The sequence below is a fragment of the Nelumbo nucifera genome, chromosome 7, assembly GCF_055504915.1.
Source record: "Nelumbo nucifera cultivar China Antique chromosome 7, China Antique-T2T, whole genome shotgun sequence".
Classification (NCBI taxonomy): domain Eukaryota; kingdom Viridiplantae; phylum Streptophyta; class Magnoliopsida; order Proteales; family Nelumbonaceae; genus Nelumbo; species Nelumbo nucifera.
The window spans coordinates 5,901,973-5,924,474 of record NC_142655.1 but is presented as its reverse complement, the minus strand read 5'-3'; the positions used below and the strand labels follow the sequence as shown (position 1 = coordinate 5,924,474).

At 35.5% G+C, this 22,502-nt stretch overlaps 1 protein-coding gene across 2 annotated transcripts; it reads right to left on the bottom strand.

Annotated features, from left to right (window-relative positions):
* Nucleotides 1–16,537: 16,537 nt before the first annotated feature.
* LOC104597402 (calcium-dependent protein kinase 8-like) lies at nucleotides 16,538–21,539 on the bottom strand. 2 transcript variants are annotated; one of them, XM_010258901.3, is made up of 9 exons: nucleotides 20,240–21,539; nucleotides 19,043–19,166; nucleotides 18,760–18,903; nucleotides 18,283–18,435; nucleotides 18,031–18,146; nucleotides 17,716–17,883; nucleotides 17,303–17,533; nucleotides 16,937–17,143; nucleotides 16,538–16,843 (listed from the first exon to the last, which is right to left on the bottom strand). In XM_010258901.3, the coding sequence occupies exons 1-8, from the start codon at nucleotides 20,741–20,743 to the stop codon at nucleotides 16,976–16,978; spliced, it is 1,608 nt and encodes a 535-aa protein (XP_010257203.1). In that variant the 5' UTR covers nucleotides 20,744–21,539; the 3' UTR covers nucleotides 16,538–16,843; nucleotides 16,937–16,975. The 2 variants fall into 2 exon arrangements, with proteins under 2 accessions (XP_010257203.1, XP_088747298.1); XM_088891172.1 differs by having other exon boundaries at nucleotides 16,538–17,143; nucleotides 20,240–21,241; nucleotides 21,337–21,518.
* Nucleotides 21,540–22,502: the final 963 nt, after the last annotated feature.

Genomic DNA, 22,502 nt, shown 5'->3' with positions numbered 1-22,502 from the left:
TGCTATGTTGCAAATGTGACAATTTCTCTTCACACTCTTCTTGTCGCAAGGAAACTCAAATCCTGAACCAGTTATACAGTTCCACCGTCAGAAGCAAAGTGGATTCTCATCTGACGTTTCAGAGCATTCGTTTTATGCGGGACCCGCATTGATCAAATTAGTAGGACTTTCTATGTAAAGCAGGAGGTGGAGAGCATAATCATTAATCATTTCTTTGAGATTAAAAGGGATTTTTACTGTTAAGTCCACCTTAGAATAGGTCAAATTTTTATTTATTTATATCTCCTCTTATAATTATAAACACCATCCCCTTGTAAACACCATGATATTAATACGATCCTATTGTCGTTGTATTATAAATTCTGACGTGGAGTGAACAACTGAACCATAAAAACCCCTAAAAAAATTAATTAAAGCAATCAATTCTTACCGAAAATGATTGGTTTAAATTGGTTTGTGATTACTACGTTAGGAAAAGAATAATGATTGATGGTTGGCAAATGGGCGGTTGTGATTCAACCAAGGGATCCATGATTTTGACAGCTTTGAATGAATTCTCGGTGTATATTAAATTAAACTTGAGAAAGACGACATCGAGACACATGGATCAAAGAAGGGTGGTGGGAGGGTGGCCCACGTAACTTGTCATCCAAGTCAGATTCTGACATGGCTACCCTGTACAGAACAGACACGTGGGCTTCTAATCGTACGAGTGTGGATAGCTTGATTATTTTATGCAGAAGAAGGGACTATTTGGGAACGAAAGTCCGAAGGTGGGAGGACACGTGTATGGATAGAAGTGGGGGCGGTCTCATCCATCTACCCTTTTGCTTGTTTTTACGGAAAAGTACCAATGCAGATTTCTTATTTACATCGGGGTTATCTCTCATTCTCCCCTTATTCTTACGGAGAAGGAAACACCCGATGCAGAATTCTGAATTCCAGCTCCCTACTATTACCCTTCTCCCCCTATAAACCACATCCAGTCCGTGAATTATTGTCGTGGCCTATTGGGTTCCGTCTAATTATTACCGGTAATTAAATGATTGATGTGGTAGATAAAGATTAGACCCTTCGACTGTGGGACTGACAGCAAGTATGAAGTGTGGGCCCATTGTATGAAAACCGTAGATATTTCGTGTCAGTTTGGGAAATACTAGTTATTTACGTACGTGTTATTATTTAGGGTAAATTATAAAGTCCCTCTGTATTATAGGGTCCACTTCCTGTACTTTGTTTTGCGAGAAAGACCTTGTGCTATAACCGTGAGATAAAAAATCTCGTTAACCGTTAAGATAGATGACAGAATACGTTAAATTATCAAAATACATCACTAAACTTTTCTTTTTTTTTTTTGTCCTTTTTCTTTTAAAATTTATTTAATTTATTATTTTCCCTTTCTTCTCTTCTTTTCCCCTCCCTCACCGTCCTCTCTCATTCTTTCTCTCTTCCAACTCTCATTAACGCCATGAGAAGGGATTCTCTTCTCATCCCCTCCAAACCCAAGCCGCTCTTCTGCCTACAGAGACGCTCTAACCTCGGAGAGTGAGAGGTAGCATCATCATAGCCTACAAGAAACGGTGAGTTAGCGGGAACCCAAATCAGAAACTACAAATTCAGTGAAGATTGCAGAGACAATCTTGTTTGGGACTGGTTCTTATTAACTTATCAGCTGGGCAGCGGGTCTACCCCAACCCAGACCCATTAAAAAGCGAAAAATATTGTATTCGTCTACTAGACAACTGGGTAATATTCTACGGGAAGGGGAAAGATGGGAAGCGGATTGAGCAGTTCAAGCATTCTGAACATGGAATATGAAGATCAGCACCTGGTCCTAGCAATTGGATTCCATTAGTAAGCTTCCGTAATCCTGATAGCTAACACCTGACCCATTTTCTCCGAAGAACAGAGCGAGCGTTGGCCCCTCTAAGTAACAACACTCCCGGCTGGGTTCTTATAACATAATCCAATTCCAGTCTGATCTTGCCTTGTAGTAAGTTTCCGTAGTCCTGATAGCTAAAGCCTGACCCAATTTCTCTGAAGAACAAAGCGAGCGTTGGCCCCTCTTGAGTAACAACACTCCCGGCTGGGTTCTTATAACATGATCCAATTCCAGTCTAATCTTGCCTTGCAGTAAGCTTCCGTAATCCTGATAGCTAACGCCTGACCCAATTTCTCTGAAGAACAGAGCGAGCATTGGCCCCTCTGAGTAACAACACTCCCGGCTAGGTTCTTATAACATGATCCAATTCCAATCTAATCTTGCCTTGCCGTCGTTCTCTCTAAACAAATTAAGCATCGAAATTTACTTTAAACCATAAACCAATGGTGGCTGATGGTAGCCAATAAGCACTCTCCTCTTGTTTCATCTTCGAGGCGAGGAGGAATGCTCGTACCGTTCATGGAATTATGCAAGGGTCTCGGTTCTGATAGCCATAAAGGACAGTCGGAAGTTAACATTCGCTTAGGGTAGAGAGAGAGGAGAGAGAGAGTGTGTGTGAGGTTGGGGAAGATGAACAGTATTTTTCTCATCGTCGAAGGATAGTATAGGGATTAAAAAATATTACAATGGCCTTTTTGGATCGAAGGCTAAGAAGGAGATGTTTGTCTCACGGTCATAGTACATGTTGGGGAGAACGGGGTCACTGTAACTTTAGAGGAGAAGCTCTGAGGTGCATCTGAAGACACCGTCTTTAGAACGTTATCTGTCCCCACTCAGTTTTACTGAGTTTTCTATTGGGTTATACGCAAATTTGTTCCGAGGATACAACAGAGTCTTGGGCGAGAATCTGCAACCAGTAAAGTTGAAGAGTCTCCAAAGAAACCTTCTGTGAGACTGTAGCAGACCGGACAGAGAGAGAGAGAGAGTGAATTTCGAAATTGTGTGTTTTGTAGTCTGATTTATGCTCCTTAAATAATTTGTGAAAAGGTATGAGGAAAAGGTAGGTACTGGTTTAGAAAAGGCACCTTGAACAGTCATAATTTCAAACATTGTGACTGTTGGTGACTATTAACTTTGAATTGTGCCTCTTGATCACACCCGATCGAATCGTGACCGTTGATCTCATCAACGGTGATCAACGATCATCAACACACCAAAACCAGAGCCGCCCATCGCAAGCCACGCGGGTGTGCGCGAAATGCGAGCAAAGTGGCGTGTGCGCGCATTACGCGGTATCAAATCCCCATACTCTCCTCTACTAATTCTAAGGAGTGTAAATCAGCTCCTATTGAAATACTGAAAGCAAAACTTATAATTTTTCAATGTGGGACAAGTTCAAAACTGGGTTTTTGTAAAAGAAAAACTGATTTTTAAATCGTGTAGATGCAATTTCTCATGTAATTGACCAATCAAACCCATTGGATTTAAAACAGTACAGGGGGATCTTTATCGCAAAACAAAGTAGAGGGGGTCTTTGTCACAGACCCCATAGTACGGAGGGTCTTTGTAATTTACCCTATTATTTACGATGCATTGTTGATGTTCTAATCCAACCGTTGTGGTTAAGGGGATGTTCTAAAATCTGAAATATTTTTTTTGAATGGTCTGTGTTTTTTGTATTTTTTTTAGGGAAAATTTCAGATGGGTATCCTATACTTTAGGTCGAGCACTAATTTAGTACCTGAATTTTAAAATAAAAAAATCTAATATCCAAACTTTCATTTTACAACAATTTAAAAGACAAAGAGATCTAAATACCCGCTATTTCAAGTGAACCAGTTACTTCCCATACATGTATGTGCTCGACTTGTGGCAGTGGTGGTCTGGGCGATCTCTCACTATATGTGCTTTGTACATTTATGTGCTCCGTACATGTATGAGCACATCCGATTACTGCGGATGATATTCATGGACGATCTCCGACTTGCAGTTTGGAACTTTCATTTTGAATTTGGCTTGGTCACTGAACGATATCCAAGGATGATATTCACGAAAGCTCCTGTGTCTTTGTTCTGGGTCATCCAATCCATCGGAATCACAAGACCCAAAAGCAGAATCCTTCTCGGCTTCTCCTTCGGATCGACAAGCAGAGGATGAAGTCTCCATCTTGTAGTCAGGTGCTTTAGAGGCAGAGTTGGTAGAAGCCATCCGGGTTTGAACAAATGAACTCGAAGAACCGGGCTTGAAGTCCAACGAGCTACAAGCTCGCTTATCTGCGGGTAATTGATCTACCAGCTCTACTCACTTCTGCCCCTGACTTTCCATTGAATTTAATTCCTAGCTTCAAGGCTAGGAAGAAACGTTTCAATAGAATTCAAATCCTGCACGACTCAAGTTGCAATAAGGAGTTGGAGAATAACCTCGTAAACAAGGATTGCTAATCTGAATAGAACTTTTATATGGTCCAACGATTAAAACCTCAACACAGAACCACCACACCAATGCGAAAAAGCAAATGTAGAAGGAATATATGGAAACTGAAATAAAAATTCATACTTTTCCCATTATTTAAAAGGTCAATCAGATTGATCAAATTGAATCACCTAATCAGGAAACTAGAAGGAAGAAGGACATCAAAAAACAGAGGAGAAAAAAGACACCGATAGAAAATTTGCACCATAGGGGCAACATTAAACAATCATAGAGCCATCGAGAGAGAGAGAGAGAGAGTAAACACATCAGAATCGGCAATCGTCGAAGTAAGAAGAAAAGAAGATAATCGAACAAATAAAGACAATCGACTCCGAGAACATTTTGCAGAACAATCAAACTAAGGCTCCTCCGATCATATTAAGAGAAAGGAAACACCTAAAAAGAAAGTAATTGAGTTCTCAATACCCCAAATTCTTAATCCTCCATTGCCGGGTCTTTTAGGTAGATTTGGTTATTGGGTTCTGTTTTATTTTTTCAGATTATCCTTTGAAACGAAGAAATAGAAACAAAAAGGAGAGAGCTTTTTGTCGTTGGATATTTCAGCTCCTTTGTTTTATCTCTGTAGTAGTGGTTTGATCTTTGATGGAGGTTAATAGTATGGCGGGATGAATGATCTCCGATTTGTCTCCTAGGATGGTTGGGCTGGAGATGCCTTTGCACCAAGCGCAGCAACAGCACCATCCTCACCAATGCCACCAGCAATAGCAGCACCCCCAAATGGTGTCATTTGCAGGTCAAGATGCCAATCATCATTCGTAGTCTCAGTCTATGAAGCAGCATGGATACCCTCCTTATGCCACCAAAGCGAAGCCGCAACAACTAATATTGAGCGACAAGAAGGAGCAAGGACTCGCGGGGGAAGATGGTGGAGCAGACGGGAGAAAGAGGATGTCTAGAAGCTTCTCAATTCTAAGCATCTCTTCTTCAGGGAGATGTGCACCTACCACAACAGCTGTGGCAGTGGTGGTCTGGGAGGTGGAGCTGGCGGTGGCCACCATCCGTCGGAGGTGGCAGCGGAATTGGCAAATCATCAGCAACAACAAATTGCTTCCATTTGTCCGAGGGTCCTTTTGTTATTAGCAACCCGAAAGGCTTAAGAAGGGGGGAGACCGAGGGGTTAAAGATGAGGACTGAAGCGGCCATGAAGAGGAGGAGGATTTCGACAGCGAAGACGACGATGACGAATCTATGGAAAATGGTGGAAGGGGCCATAGTAGTGAGCATGGAGGAGTAGGAGGGGGTGGATGTGAGGAAGAGGAAGAGAACGAGAAGTTGGGTTCGAGGAAGAGGAAAAGGAGAGGAATGTCGACACCACCGCCATTGATACAACACTTGAATAGTGAGATGATGAGCGTGTTTCAGTATAGGTAAAATGGTTTGTATATTTTGATAAAGGTTAGTTTTGGTATTTTGAAAATTTTTAACCCGCACCTGGTATTACGTGATTCTTCTAACTAAGGGTGAGTTAACGCCTGATACTAAATTCTCGCAAAATGAAAGTTTGGGTACTAGATTGTCATGTTTTAAAGTTCGGGTACTAAATTGGCTCTCGACCTAAAGTACAAGTACCTATCAGGAATTTTCCCTTTTTTTAGTAAACCAAAGATTCGTTATAACACCAATTAACACAACAACATCAGAAAAAGAACAGGAGAAAAGAAAAACAAAGAATTCATATTACCTGAACACTTTACTGTTCATTGGGCTGTGGAACCAATGATGAGATTCCACATCAGTAGTAAATTAATGGGTTTATTCTAAAGCATATGCTTTTTTTATCAAAAGCCCACTTGAAACATTTATATAGTATGTAAAATATTGTTATTACATAATATTGTTATTTTAGCTGTTTAAAATTTAATCATGTTATATTTTGTTATTTATATAGTATGTAAAATATTTAAAGTTTTTATTTATTTTAATGTTATTACATAATATTAAATATTTTGTTATATAATTATTTAGCTATTTTAATGTTTTTTTATTAACGATATTTAGTTATTAAAATATTTATATAATGTTTTATTTTTAATGTTAAAATTTTATTATTTGAATAACATTTAAATTGAATAATTCATAAAATTATAATTTATATTGTCACTACATTGTTTCATGATGAATTTTGTAAAAATATAGAATTACTAATAATTTGAATATTATTAAATCTATTATAATTAATTTTTTGTTTTGAATAAATATTTTAAAGTTAGTATATAATTTCTTTATAATATTTAAATAGTTCTGAAATTAATTGAAACTTTCTTTAGATAGATGTAGATAAAAAGTGGGGGAGAGAATAAATAGGAATTAGAGATAGTTTAAGAGATAAATAGGAGTTAGATAAGTTAGGAGATAAATAGGAAATAGAGAGAATTTAGGAGAAAATGGGGAAAAGTGGTGCCACTTGGCTAAGCATTAGAAAAGCAAAATCCCTCTTTCTTTATGGATTTTAGAAATAGTTAAGCCTATGGTATTTCCTTATTGGTTTAATGGGTAATTATGTGGAATTAAAAATAAATAATTCAAGAAAAAAAGAAAATTAGGAAGGGGGTTTGGAGCAAGGAGAGGCATGGTGACGTGAACTATTTTGTTATATTTATATAAATAGATGTATTTGCATTATACATATTTGTATTTGCACTCCTTCCAAATTATGCAAAATAAATACACCAGTTTTCTGTAGGGGTGAGCAAGAAAAATCGAACTGGCCAAAAAACTGACCGAAACCAAACTGAGAGTTTAGTTAACCAAACTAGTCGGCCCATTTTGGTTTGGTATTTAAAAAAAAAAAACCAAAGGTATCGATTTAGTTTTAGTTAACCAAAATAGAAAACCAGCGGTTAACTGACCAACCGGTATACATATATTTATATATAAATATATATATATAATATAATATATTATTTATTATTTATAATATAATATTATATATATATATATTTCTAATAGTTTATTATATATTTTTATAATATATATTGTAAATAATAAAAAACTGACAAATTGAACTGATGGTTAACCAAACCGGTCAACCGATTATAATTATAAAATGCCAAGATCTGAATTTTATAATTATAAAATGTTGGTTGCAAATGCATTAGATTGAAACATTAATGCACCAAATCAATGATAAATTTACATTCAACAACATTATATATAGATATAGTTCATCCCAATGAAACACAAAACTTATGGAGAATTGGAGATGCCACTCTTAACCAATCTCATGTTTCGTAATAACTTAAAACCTATGAAAATAATTACTATTGATGGTTAGAAGTAAACTAAGCTATTATGTTAATTTACTCAATTAACTATTGAATAGCAGAAGTCATTATCTAAGATAACTATTAAATAATTTACATGTAAGCCTAAAAACATTTTCTTCTTACTTTTTAACTAAAAGGAGATAAAGAAATTAGTTTGAAGCAAAATTTATCTACCAACCACTATTAGGCACGTTGATCACCTCCGCACATTTCTCCAAAAATAAAACAATCGAACGATTCATAATGTATCACAGTGTTGCAAACGATTGAGGACATGAGTTGTAGGCCCTACTTAACAACCACACACATGATAACATATAGTCCCAGTGGCCAAATACCCTTATAAGACGTGGGTCCAACTAACAAACATGTCTAGGGCCCATGGAATGAAATTTCTGTATTTTTGTTATAATTTTTCATTTTTTTATATTTTCTATAATTTTTTGTTTTATTCTATAATTTCTATTTTTTTATGTAACTTATGGTTTTCTTTGTTTATTGTAATTTCTATTATTTTTCATCAATTTTTATGATTTTCTACATTTTTTTGTGTATTTCTTTGTTTTTGTAATTTATATTATTTTCTTCATTTTCTATGTTTTTCATAATTATTTTGCATTTTTTATTTTTTCTTCAATTTATGTTATTTTCTACATTTTCTATCTTTATTTGTATATTATGTATTTTTATAGTTATATTTTTCTAGAACTTATATATTATGAAAAAAATTAATGGGTTGGGCAGGTTGGGTTGGGTTGAACCCAAAATGGGTCATTAACGGGTTGATGGGTTAGGTGCCCTCCCAATGGCTTTTTAGAAAAGACAATGGTTATTTTTTTCCAACTACTATCATGCACCCTCATATAGAATTGGGATATGTTGGAAAAAACAAAAAACTAAGCGGTAGAATTGGTATGAAAAATTAGGGTCTTTTGACCACACTAAATGAATCATTCTCATTTTTTTATATATGGTAGTAGATATAAATTCTTATTTTATTCCATAATTTTTGTTCATTTTTTGTAATCCATAGTTTTTCTTTGTTTTTTGTAATTTATGTTTTTTCTTCAATTTTTATGATTATATATATATATATTTAAATTTTCTGTATGTTTCTTTGTTTTTTATAATTTATATTACTTTCTTCATTTTTTGTGTTTTTTCATAAATATTTTGCAATGATAATATATACAATCGGAAAAAATAGAAAGTTGAGAGTAAAGTTGGATAGTAAAATCAGGGTTTTTTGACCAAACCAATTGTAACATTCTCATTTTTTGGTATGGTGTAGATTTGTAATTTATGTTATTTTCTTTAACTTTTATGATTTTCTATATTTTTTGTAAATTTTCTATGTATTTCTTTGTTTTTTGTAATTTATATTATTTCTTCATTTTATGTGATTTTTCATAATTATTTTGCAATGACATATATACAATGGGAAAAAATAGAAAGTGGAGGGTAAAGTTGGAAAGTAAAATTAGGGCGTTTTGACCAAACCAATTGCGACATTCTCAAATTCTTAGTATGGTATAGAAATTTCTATGAATTCTATATTTTTTTTTTTTGTAAATTTTCTATGTATTTCTTTGCTTTTTGTAATTTATATTATTTTCTTCATTTTATGTTTTTCATAATTATTTTGCAATTGCAATATATACAATGGGAAGAAAATAGAAAGTTGAGAGTAAAGTTAGAAAATAAAATCAGGGTGTTTTGACCAAACCAATTGCAACATTCTCATTTCTTTTAGTACTAAATTAATATTAAGCCCATAATAGGATTCTTATTATCTAACTAAAATTAACATTAAATCAATAAGAGGTGTCTTTTGTATTCTTTTCAAGTTTTGGTGTTTAGATGATTTCACGTGCACTATGTTAATCCTAAGTGAGATTCATGAATTTTTAATTTTTATTCTAAATATCAGGGTGAATTTATAGAATAATTGATTGATATATGATTTCAGTGAAAACATAAATAACGATAAATTATTGGTTATGAGATATCCAATCACCATTTAGTAGTCCTTATGTTTCATGTGTGTAATTGATGAGAATTTATGGATGGTTGCAATGAGTTAAATGAAAATAGTAGATAACAACAAAGTCACTACCGTTATGATAAGATCAAATACTTACTTGAATGATAAAAAAACAAAAATATTGGAAAACAAAAATTATTGAGGGTAAAGATGGAAAGTAAAATCGAGATATTCTCATTTTTTATCGTTGAAAAAAGTTTGGTGGACAATGCACAGCCTCATATAAGATAAAAAAAGGAAAATAAAATCAGGCTTTTTAACTAAAAATTAGCATACGGCATCACGAATCATAATAATTAAATAAATTATTGAAAAAACAAATATCATAGAGACTTAAAAATTGTTACCATCCTCAAGAGTATCTTTGAATGATTTGTTTGCTTTAAGCTGGAGGACAGCCGGGTCCAACTTGAAACTCCAAACATCTATATCCAGGTTCATTAGTTTTTTTTTTCCTTTTCCTAATAGTGAGGTGATCCCAGGTCATCACCATACACAATGTACGTCTGAAACGTGGGACCCATGCATATGTAGCTGATGTGGCTTATCATGATTGGCCCAAATCAACAGGGGGTCGGGAGTTCCCATGAAGTATAGAATTATGTTATTCCCAAGTCAAAATTGTCCTCTACATCTCAGGTCATTCAATTCAGCCCATCAGCTTAGGTTCAGTGCTGGTGTCGTTCTCATGGGCTGGACTTCTTGTACCAGTCAAGTGGTAGGTAGAGAACAAATCGCCTGTAACATGATGTTGTGGCTTGACAAATAGTTTGGAGTCGCACATTAGAAGCAGAAACATTCAGACAAAATACACACACACTGTTTTAAGCTGTGTTTGTGAGATTATTGTCTTCCCTTCTTTGATAAATACCTTGGGAAATTCTTATTAGTTTATTAATGAAGTGAATTTAAGAGGTGATCGAAGCCTGAAGGGTGATTATACAAAGAATTGATGTTTAAGGGCTCATCCATATGGCTATGCTAGGTGCAACTTTCTGATTAGTGGATTAATTTGTATAAGAAGTAGCTAGGATGGGTCATGTGACAAGGTAAGGTGGGGTATGGGTGTTACAGTAAATCCCAATCTGACGTCTAAAAAGTTCTCCCTCAACTCAATCTAAGGATTAAAGAATTAATCTATTTAAGAAGCATCTTGCCCTATGGGCTGTGGCTGGCCACCTCCTTTCCCTCATGTATCTTGTTTGGCGATAAGCTTTTTCAACAGATTTGCTGCAGCCATATTATGCCACTATGTCATGCATAGACCGAATGAATCAATTTAATTTGAATAATAATGTTTGACAGAGATATTTGTGGTGGGTAGCTAAAGCTTATAACCATGCTGAGGATTCATATCTCCTCGAACTCAAAGACAAACACAAGTAGTAAAGCAGCTAGGAGCTAGAAAGTAGAAAACTAGATAAGACCTTTGGCTACTGGAGCTGCCTATATATGTGATGGGATCTGCTTCTCACAAATGGATGTCTCACAGGCACATCCACCATGTATTGGAAACATCTTCCGTGAATTATAACTAATAAGTATGGAAGATGTTCCCAATGCATGTGAGGCGTCAAGTATGAGGAGCAGATCTGGTCTCCCTATATATATATATATATATATATATATATATATATTGATTGATTGATTGATTGAAACTGAGGTGGCCAACGAAGCATGGTCTTGTATTTGGTTAATAACATATGGAGCTTGTTGTGACAAAATGTTTGGTGGGTTGTCCATTGCTGACGCTTTCTTACCAAAAGGTTCATTCCATATTTAACAATAAGTGCTTAAAAACAAGTATTTATTCTAATAAATACTTATTTATATTTGGCACCTAATTTTTTAAGTGCTTACTATAAAAAATAAGTACTTATTTCATCTTGGGCGTTTGGTAGCTTTTTCCTCCAATAAGTAATTGTGACTATTTTTTTTTCATTTTCTTTCAATTTTTATGAAAGCACTTTTATAAAAGTATTTTTTATGAAAACATTTTTACGAAAGTATTTTTATAAAAGCACTTCAGTGGAAGTACTTTTATAAATGTATAAAATTCAACTAAGGATAATTTTGAAAAAAATTGAATAAATGCTTGAAAAAAATCTGAAATTTGAACTTAAAAAACAAGTCCTTATTTTTAAAATAAGCACTTATTTTGCGCTTATTACCCAAACACCAATGAGGGCTTAATGGTGTGGTTCAGGCCCAAATAAGCACTTATTTTGAATAGATGCTTATTTTTAAGCACTCCCAAACATGGCCTAACACTAATCAAACTCGCAAAACATTATATCACTTTTATTATGATATGCCCTCTTTTTATTAGTTTATTTTATTAATATATAATATTTTAGTCATTTTCTGTTTAACTTATTTAGAACCAAATTCCATTAGATGAGATCCTAATTTGAATATAAATGAATCAAATTTGGGTCTACTTATACTATAAAATTTTGAATCTATTTATAGCTTTATGCCAAATAATAATAGTCTTCTTGATATTTCCATCACTACCCCATGCATTACCAGATACAAAGTGTGGTATGGGCATGTCAAATTAAATTGCCCATGATGGTGTGTCCATATCAAATTAGATCAACCATGGTGTGATGTGCCCAAATCAAATTTTGAGACAAATCATATGACATTTTGCATGTAGTCATAACGAAGTCAAATGGGCAAGAGAATACCCTCTAAGGAACAAAACTTTCTATCATGATAATCAAATTTTTGAGATAAAAAAATGTATTTAATAAATTATAAATAAGAATAATTTTGGCAATTTCAGAACATATATTTTGAAAGGTAAAGTTAATACTTTTTTTATACAAAAAGTTAATACTTTTATTAAGATTGTGTTTAGTTGCAGTACAAACTTTGTTACTTTTGCTTCAGATTTGACCCTGCATTGTTTGTTTGTGAAAGCAAAATAAGAAATAAAATGGTATGGTCCCACCATATATGCAAGAGAACGGAAGTAGGAGGGTTATTTGTTTGAGAGTGAGGTAGGATAAGGAAGGATGATGGTGTGGCCCTAAAACCTTGGAAGGAGTACCAATACAAATATATAGAGTGCAAAACCTTGTATTCTGTATTATTTTGTATGCATTTATTGTACTCTTTCCAAACTATGGCTCAGTTTAGAAAGAGTACAAATACAAATATATATACGTTGCAAATACATACAAAATACAATGTTTTGCACTCTGCGTTTTTGTATGTACAGTGCAAATACATAAAAAATAATACAAAATATAAGGCTGAGTTTGGAAGGAGTACAAATGCAAAAATGTAGAGTGCAAAACCTTATATTTTGTATTATTTTATATGTATTCATGCTGTACATATTTGCATTTGTACTGCTTCCAAACTGAGCCTAAAGTTTTGCACTCTGCATATTTGTATTTGTGCCCCTTCCATACTAAGTCGTAGTTACAAAAAAGAAAGAGATGCAAAATTGAACCGGGTGTGAAATTTGTATTGGTTCAGGTTTACACTACCATCAAACGCAAAAATGAGGACATAATTTGGTTGATTAGTTTCACTGAGTTATCAAAGATATAGGGTTGGGTTGGGACAAGGTATCACAGTCACAAATAGGGATGCAAATGGATCGGATCGGATTCGAATATGATCCAACACTGTTCATGTCAGATCTGATCCAATCCGAAAATTCGATTGGATTTGATAGGACTCGATCTGAATTCAAATCCTATTGGATCTTTAGATCTAATTTGATCCAACTTGTTTTCTTTAAAAATTAATAAATTATTAAAAATAAAATATATTAATTTAAATAAAGAAAAAATAAAAATACAAGTACTTTTTAATTATTTTCATCATATATATGTTTTTTTATAAAAAAAATAAATAATATAATAAATTTATAAAAATACAATATAAATAATATATTGGATCGGATAGGGGTGATCCAAATCGAATCATGATCCCATCCATTTGCACCCCTAATCCCAGACCGATTATTAATCATGACAAAATTATATATCCAGAGGCTAGAACCTCCTACTAAATAATCAACTCTGTCTGAGTCTATCCTTCGCCCAACCCTGGCCCAGTCCCAGCCCAAAATTTTGCAAAGGCTTGGCCCAACATTTCTCACCTTTCTGGATGGGTCTGGGACCGAAATCCCGAAGCCCAGTCCAACCTTTGCCCAATTATACACACACATACACAAGTAGTCAATCAGATACATAGACGCATGCACGCATATGCAAATTTGTTGGCTTATGCAATTTTGCCAGACCTGATTGACCAATCCAAACCAGGCCGAACCCAAGTATCCAAACCGGGCCCACCCTACTCATTAGCACCCCTACCGAAGATGAAAGATGATTTCCCCAAAGGCAAGAAATTTGTTGACTCCTTTCGTCCACTGCGTATTCGTGAGGATTCTACTCTTTCGCCATCTAAATGAGCTAGGCCGCCTCTGTTCTGCTGATCGACAGAACAATGCATATATTCATGTTTTAAACCAAGTTAACAAGTTAAAAAGGAACGAGTGAGACAACGAGCCAGGCCATTACAACCATTTCTGCATCCATTCTTGAGTTGTTCAGAGGAAGCTCATGGTTTCTGGGTTCACCGTCCGTAAATCTTTTTTGTGAATAAGACAATAAGTAATAGATTTCTCCGCTTACCTCTTCCGACAAAAAACCTTAAAAGCCATTTTTTCTGGGAAAAATGTATCGTTCTTAGTCTCTTCTCTTGCCTGTCATCTGTGACATTTCTCCATTTTTTGTTTGCCGGACACGTTTACCAGTACGTGTCCCACTCGTGAGGGTCGAGAGTCACTTTTCACCAGTAACGTCTCTAAAAACTTTAATACACCTTTTCCTTTTTGGATAAGATGTTCTTATCTCCATGAATGAATTGTCTCCGTAATTATTTCTCCCCATTTGCCTTTTCACTTTTCTTCTACTCTTCTAATCTTCTTTCATGAAAAAAAAAAAAAAGTAAGTTTGCGAATTAAAACTGACCCACAAACTCACGTCCGAATCATTCTAAACCACTAAAGTTGGGGTGAGGCAGGTTTTATTTATTTATAAGTTTTAAATTCAAATGTATTTGGTTGTTACTTGTTACCAATACGAACAAGAATTTCAAGAGTGGAATCTAGCTTTCTACATCAACCAAACCAGTTTTGAATTTAAAACGCAAATATATCAGAAGAACAAATTTACTGTGATTATCAATGAAGAAATGTGTTCACCAAATACCTGCAAAACTGAACTGTTCGGAATGCAAATTGTTTTTCTTTTTTTCTTTTTTTTTTTATTTTTGGTAAGAAGAAAGAAACACCAAGGCTAACACAGACCAGTAAAAGAACAATCCAAAAAATCAGAACTCCCATGGAATAGTCTTCAATCTCAAAAGCTGGTGGAATGACCTTCGATCTGTCTTCCTCACAGAATATGGGCATATGAAACCTGACGATGATACTCTCGATCAATTTGCTTGCAATCTTCTCCACGTGGTATTGCCTTGATCTTGAAGAGCTTTAAAAGTTGTTTTTTGAAGGGATAAATAGACTGTACTCCACCTCGGAATTCTGAATTCTACCCCAGGCCTATAACAATTCAAAATTTTAAACACCTTCACCTAAACACCAATACCTGTCCGTATATTGACATCAATTTCGATCTGGCACCTACCCCAATTATACGGTAAAACTAAGATTTGTGGAGTTGGATCGAACAGTAAAAACCCTTAAAATAAACTTTGATGGCTTAAGAAAAAGATGAAATCGTGCATTTCGATGGATATCTAAGGATCACAAGGGGCATTTGATTAAGACTCACATGGGTCCAGATGGCATCGCCTCAATAACAAATAGCTGAAATGAGGGCTGGCTTGGAACCTAATAAACTAGCAAGTCAACTCCAGGCTTATTCCTTCATTATAGGAGATTCAAAAAAGGGATTTTTACTGTTCAGTCCACCCCCATAAATCTTAGCTCCACCATACAGTTGGGGTAGATGCCAACTCGAAATTAATGCCACAAATCTTAACCTCTGTTTTCGTTTGATGACATCCCTCTGATTCATTTGACAGTTTGTACTCACTTTGGTTTCAATTCAGTGTTTATTATGTTAAATAAACAAATTTATATAGTGGCCTGTGAAGTAGGCAGGATTAAGCTAAATTCTTTCTTTTTTTTTATTCTTTGATAGATCAGTAATGGATCAAGGCTAAGCTAAATTCTGATGTGAAACGGGGTGCACTAGCGCTGGTATGATCAATTGAATACATCACGCCAAACTTTCTTAATGAGAGGAACATAAAATGGAGGAACTCGAAAGGGGAACATCTCTCCGAGTCCAAACGGACTCCGGATCTCCTGTCACAAGAATCCTATCCAATACAGTACCCACTTGAGATGTTCCTAATGTACAGAGCTCGTCCAAACATACTGAATCCAGCTTAAATTGCGACCATTGAAACTTGAAACCGAAAGTATTACTTGCCATTTGTGACCGTTGTAACAGAAATTAACTAACTGGATCCCATTTAGAGTTGCAAAGCTGAGGTTCAATCCCTCCCCCCCCCCATTACGTTACGTCCCCGGACAAGTCACACATCCTACTTTACCCTTTTTCCTTCTCTTCGCCATATTCTAACTTCTAAGCATTAAGCATTTGGTTTGGATTGGTTAAAATGAAAAATAAAAAACAGTATGTACAAATACATAGATGAATCTTCAATGGAAGAGCCGAAAAGGTTGAACATGAACAGAGGAAGGACGACCAGGACAAGTCTACAGCTAAACTTTAAGAAGAAGCTTAACTGATCCTGAAGCCAACAAACCAAAGTCCAAGTTGAGACCACATAAAACTCAAAACACGCCAAAAGAAAAGTAATAGAACTTCAAGTAAAGCGACTAACCAAACAATTCCATGTGCTGTTTCTTTGGCCAACAGTACACATGGGCTGCAGCTATAAGCAGCACCCACACACAATGATTCTTCATTAAAGGGGAGTCTATCAGCCAAATTGATATATTTACAACCACCATAACAAACATTGGGCCTTTTACTCTCTTTTCTCCAGCAGCTCTGCAATTCTCTTAGAAACAAAGAGCTATTTGCTATGTGTAGCCACACACAAACACACCAATCCCCCAATCCTACTCATCCTCTAGATGAAAAAAGAAATAGGAGAAAAATCACAATCAAAGAAATGAACAAAAAATAGAAAAAGAAAAAAAAAGAAAGAATTTTGTAGACTCACCAAAAAGAAAGAAATTTCTTTCCTAGAAAATTTTCACAATTACTTTTGTTTTCCTGTCTCATCTACTCTCAGTTGTAAAGACCCATCCTTCATCAACTTCAAACTCAAACTATTGAACCGTTCTCGTGAATATTGCCTTGATGCTTTCCTCCAATCTGTACCTGCCTTCATCATAGCAGTAAACTCCTCGTAACTAATACGCCCATCCTGCAAGACAATGCAACAGGTATGAATTTGTATTTCTGCATATTATGGATAATAAGAACTAAGAACTGGGCATATAAATATAATTCATGATTTCAAACACCAAGAATTAGAATATGGCTCAAATGGAAAGAATGATGATGATGATGATACAACACCAACCTTGTCTGTGTCTACATCATTAATTATGGCATTAATGACTTCCTCGTTGTTGGCACCTTCTTCATCAGCCAAGGCTTCCCGTAGCTCTTCAATCTCTATATATCCACTCTGATTTTGATCAAAGAAATCAAAGGCTTTCCGCAAGTGCTCATCATTGGCCATCTTTCGTAGGTGAACTGAAACTGCAACAAACTCCCCATAGTCCAAATATCCATCCCTATCTACATCAGCCTGCAGAAAAACAACCAGCTCCATGAAATATGTCAATTGGAAGCAAAGTGATCAATAAAAATACAAATACTCAAATGTGATGATAGAATTTGAAGGGAAGCTTGTTGGTTTGTACACATTAAACTTATAAGAATGACAGCTCATAAGAGGGAAAATTTTGGGGGCTATGACATATTACTTACAGCTTCCATTAGAATCTGAAGATCAGGATCAGGGATCTGCTGGCCAAGTTTTTGCAGACCAACTTTCAGTTGATCAAGGTTTATCTTGCCACAGTTACCAGTGTCCATCATTTGAAATGCCTCCTTTATACCAGCCACTTCCTCTACAGACAAAAACTCAGCCATCACCTGTGTGGGTAAAATGCCAAAGAAGTGTCAGTAATCAATCAAGTTTGTAATATTCTTGGACAACAACCATTAAAGGGTGCCTCACAAATGTTATTTAATACACAAATAGTCATCAATAAGTAATCTAGCCAAAGTTGGAATCCTCACCCTCAAAGCTCTTTTCTTAAGTTTGTTCATTACAGAGAATTGCTTAAGCCTTGCTTTCACAGTCTCACCCAAAGACACATTTGGAGCTTTCTTTGCATTTTGTAACCAAGGATGATCTGCATTCAGAGAGAAGAAAGTTTAATTTGTACATGTTTCCGTCTAGTCCTTACTGGAAAAAGTTCCTATTTTTGCATTCAAACATTAAACTCCATGAGCATAAAATAGTACAAGTTTAAAAGAACTGAACATTACCAAGCACCTCTTGAGCCGTCATCCGCCGCTTTGGATCAGGATCAAGCATCCTTTTCACAAGGTCTTTTGCATTATCAGAAACTTTGGGCCAAGGATCTCTCTTAAAATCTATCACAGAGCGAATAATTGCCTGTGCAACTCCTTGTTCAGTTTCTGCATTAGATACCAGAAGAATCTTCAGAAAGGATAACATCCAAAAATAAGATGTGATGAATGAAAAGAAATCCATAACTTTATAAGTGTGTGGTTGTGTAAATAATTTGGGAACAGATAGAATAGCTTTTAGCCCCATGAAAAAAAAAAGATGCAACTGCTCATTTTTCATTTTCTTTCAAGTTTGTATATTCTAACTCAGGAAATTTCCAAAATGAACTTCATTTACAAACTGATGAATGGATAGACACCTTTGTTGTTTCCAACCTGTATTCCTTCATACAAGCTAGAACAACCTGGCCCCTTAGAAATGGAGAAACCCACCTGCCCAGAAAGGTGGAACCCCACAAAGTAGGATGTATAGGATCACTCCTGCACTCCAGACATCTACTTCAGGGCCATAATTCCGTTTTAGCACCTCTGGAGCCATGTAATAAGGACTTCCTACTATCTCAGTAAACCGTTCACCTGTAGAAAATGACAAAAATTCAACCACAATCCAGGGAAAGAAAAAAAAAATCTCAAGAACAAAATTGTAGCACCTAAAGCAACCAAGTAAATTACACAAAACAGAATAAGAAATGTATTAGTATTTAAAAGGCATTACCAGGTTTAAAGAACACTGACAATCCAAAATCAATTGCCTTCAGGGGTGCTGTTTCCTTTTTGTTTCCAAACAAAAAGTTTTCAGGCTTGAGATCCCTATGCATCACTCCATGCTTATGGCACATCTGGGATGCAATAATGACAAAAACAATTAATTTAGCTCCATTTTACCAAACATGCCAAATACAATTTTCTTAACATTAAGCCGAATGCAGAATTCAGTCTCAAGTTTAAGAAAACAAGAAAATAGTTAGAAGAACCATAAAGACGGTAAAGAGCACTACTTAAACAGGTGAAAAATTAAGAGAGGGTAACAAAGAACAGAACTAGCAACTCAGTTATATTTTTAGCCCATTGAATATTTGGTGATAACACCCAACATGGAATATTGGAGACTCAAGATGAAGATTCAGATACTGTTTCGAGTATCACATCTATTATTTCTGTGAAGGACTGAAAAAGAAATCATAATAAAGCAGCCTTGGGAGTTGCTAATAAACAATTGGCATTGCAAAAATAAATGAGAAGGTTCCAACTAACATGATAGTTTGTTAAAGGTTGTTAGGGGAACAAATAAAACAAAACCAGAGAATAAGGAATAAAGAACATAACTTAGTGGGAATTTTCTGACATGGAATTGTGAATAGCCTGAAGATAACCAGAATTGACTACAGAAGACGTAACAGAAAGACAAAATAAGTCTAAGGTTTCACTTTTTCGCGATGGTATGTGAAGAAAGCAGGAAGAGGTAACTCTTTGAGTAGTTCTAAGTGATGCGATACTAAAGAATGTAGGAAGGATCATTGGAAGACCACAATCAGTTCGGGAAACTACTCAATATAGGCTAAAAGCAGAAAGCATAAAGAGAAAATTACCCAAATGGATTCTATGGAAGGATAGAATATATGAAACCAGTAAAGAGGACCAAAGGATTTTATTTCCTACAAATTAAAAAGTTATTCCTCAAAATAAAACTCATCATTAGCAAGATTAATAGCAATAAACAAACAAAGATTCTATAATAATTAGAAACTCAAGATTCTCCTAAACTAAAATAATCAACAAGAACCTCCTCGGTATTAAAACCGAACATAATTAAATCAAGACCCATGAAGTCCAGGAAAGAAATTGAAAGTCAAACGTGAGATCTAATGCATCTGATACCAATTCATCTAAAAGAGGGTAGTTGAGATCTAACCTGAACAACTTCGACAATAGTTCGAGTAACGACAGCAGCAGCCCGTTCGGTGTAATGTCCCCTGGCGACGATCCGATCAAACAGCTCCCCACCCTCACACAACTCCATCACCAGATGAACGGCATTGTCATCCTCGTATGTGTCCTTCAAGCTCACGATATTTGGGTGCTTAGGCAAATGTTTCATGATTTCTACCTCTCTTCTCACATCTTCGATATCCACTGCTGTTCTCAGCTTCTTTTTTGAAATCGATTTGCAGGCGAATTGTTGCCCTGAAGATTTATCGGTGCAAAGATACGTTATCCCAAATTCTCCCCTCCCAAGCTCGCGACCCAGCTCGTATGTGCTCCCAATGTCGCGACCGGTTGGATCTTTCAAGACCGATAGTTTATTCCCACCTCCGGATGAATAACTCCCTGCATAATCAGCGGAAAACGGGTTCTGTTTTTTCTTCCCCCTTTTCTTGCCCGAAATAGATCCCGTCGTCGTACAACAATTTCCCATCTTTCAAATCCTCAAATTTCCAACTTTTTTGTGATCTTTGAACAGACTTGTTGAAAGTTTGGGACGGATCGATCAAAATCTTCCGAAAATTGTTTCTCTTTCTGCTCCTAGACGAAAAAAATCCAGAACCAAGAAAACCTAACTTGTATTCAACTTGCAAAAATTGATTTTTCCTTTCCAATGTCAAAACATCCAAATCAGGTCAGGACAACGTAGATTCCAACAGAAAAAAATTCAAGAAACTAATCTTCAAATCTCACTTTTTTTTCTCTTTTTCTTGCAGATGGTTTGAAGATCCAGCTATACCGACAAGAACCCAAAATCTTCGCTGAGCTTTGGACGGTTTTGAAGGAAGGAAATGCTAAAGAGAACGAGCAACGGAATGATCTTCCTTTCGCAAGAATTGTTAAAACCTCTTGAATCAACAAAGCAGGACTTGGATTTCGAATTTCAGAAAACCCACAAGATTTATCAATTAACATTCAGAGGAAGAGAAACCTGAAGAAAAACCGAGGTGGGTCAGAAGATAAAATAGCGTCTTGATGGAATGAACGAAGAGTTCAGGAAGAAGAAGAGGATGAAAGGAGGAATACTGGGTGTGAACCCGCCATGGACGAGAGAGGGTCAAAGCTCTTCCGCAGAGTCTTCTCTCTCTCTCTCTCTATCCTCACCCCCGTCTCTTCTCTCTAATCTCTCTTTTGCATACCCAACAATCGAGCTAGAGAGAGAAAAAAAATCGTTATTTCTCTCTCTCTCTCTCTCTGCCTAAATGTCCAACCAAAGCCCGGGATTTTTCGCCTTCTTCTAAAACCGAGGCTTCCTTAATTTCCATAAGAATAAGAAAAACCCCTTGTTTCTCACAAAATTTCATCATGCCACACAACCTTTTATTATTTTATTTACCTTAATACCCTCCTTTTAAATAACAAAAATACCCTCGTCAGTATTGAGTGCAACTCGGTCCAAGTTGGGGAAGGCTGACATCAATTCAGGGGCAAGGAAGGGTAAAGAAAACCAACCCCAAGAACCAATCTGACACTCAATTTGATAATCCAATTCTACCTCAACCCAATATTACAATATGTCAATCTAATCTTCAGCTTAATAAATGCATGAAAAAAATTGCAACATTGTTTTTAATGAAACGGTTTTTAAAATAAATCTTACATACACAAATATATTTTGGTCAATCCGATCATACAATACAGTCTAATGAATATTTTTGATCATTTTGGATTAATTCAGTTTAATGTTTAGATCGTTCAATTTGTTCAAATTCATGTTAATTTAGGAAATGTTTGAAATCATGGACGTTTTTTAAAAAAAGCATGTCTTATCGGATCCATATAGGCATTTCAACAAACACCCATGTACAGCTGATTATTAAAAAAACCGGGCATATCTCAAAATAGGCATTGACCTAAATGACATTATGACATTGTTTTGGATCAGGTGGGATGGTCCATTGACTTGGTTTAAAGCCAACTGACCCAGATGATTGAACCACTGATCCATTTGATCTATGGATCCAACTAAAACCTAAATATTTAAGGCTAAAATCTAGCCTTTGTCAACCTGACCCAAAATTGACTCAACCAACTCAAACCCAACCTAAAATGGAAGGATGGAAACTTGGTTTGGATTGCAATGAGAAAATTACTGTCTTGTTTGATTATAATGACTGCAAACATGAATCTTAAGGCTAAAGGCAACTTATTTTTACATTTGATCATACAAACTTTGCCTCCATTTTGAAGGC

Excerpts from the sequence above, each read along its gene's own strand:
- LOC104597402 (XM_010258901.3), bottom strand. The coding sequence starts at position 20,743 with ATGGGAAATTGTTGTACGACGACGGGATCTATTTCGGGCAAGAAAAGG. Across the intron at positions 19,167-20,239 it reads CTATTGTCGAAGTTGTTCAG|ATGTGCCATAAGCATGGAGT; the intron begins GTTAGATCTCAA and ends ATTGCATCCCAG. Across the intron at positions 18,147-18,282 it reads GACGGCTCAAGAGGTGCTTG|ATCATCCTTGGTTACAAAAT; the intron begins GTAATGTTCAGT and ends CTCTGAATGCAG.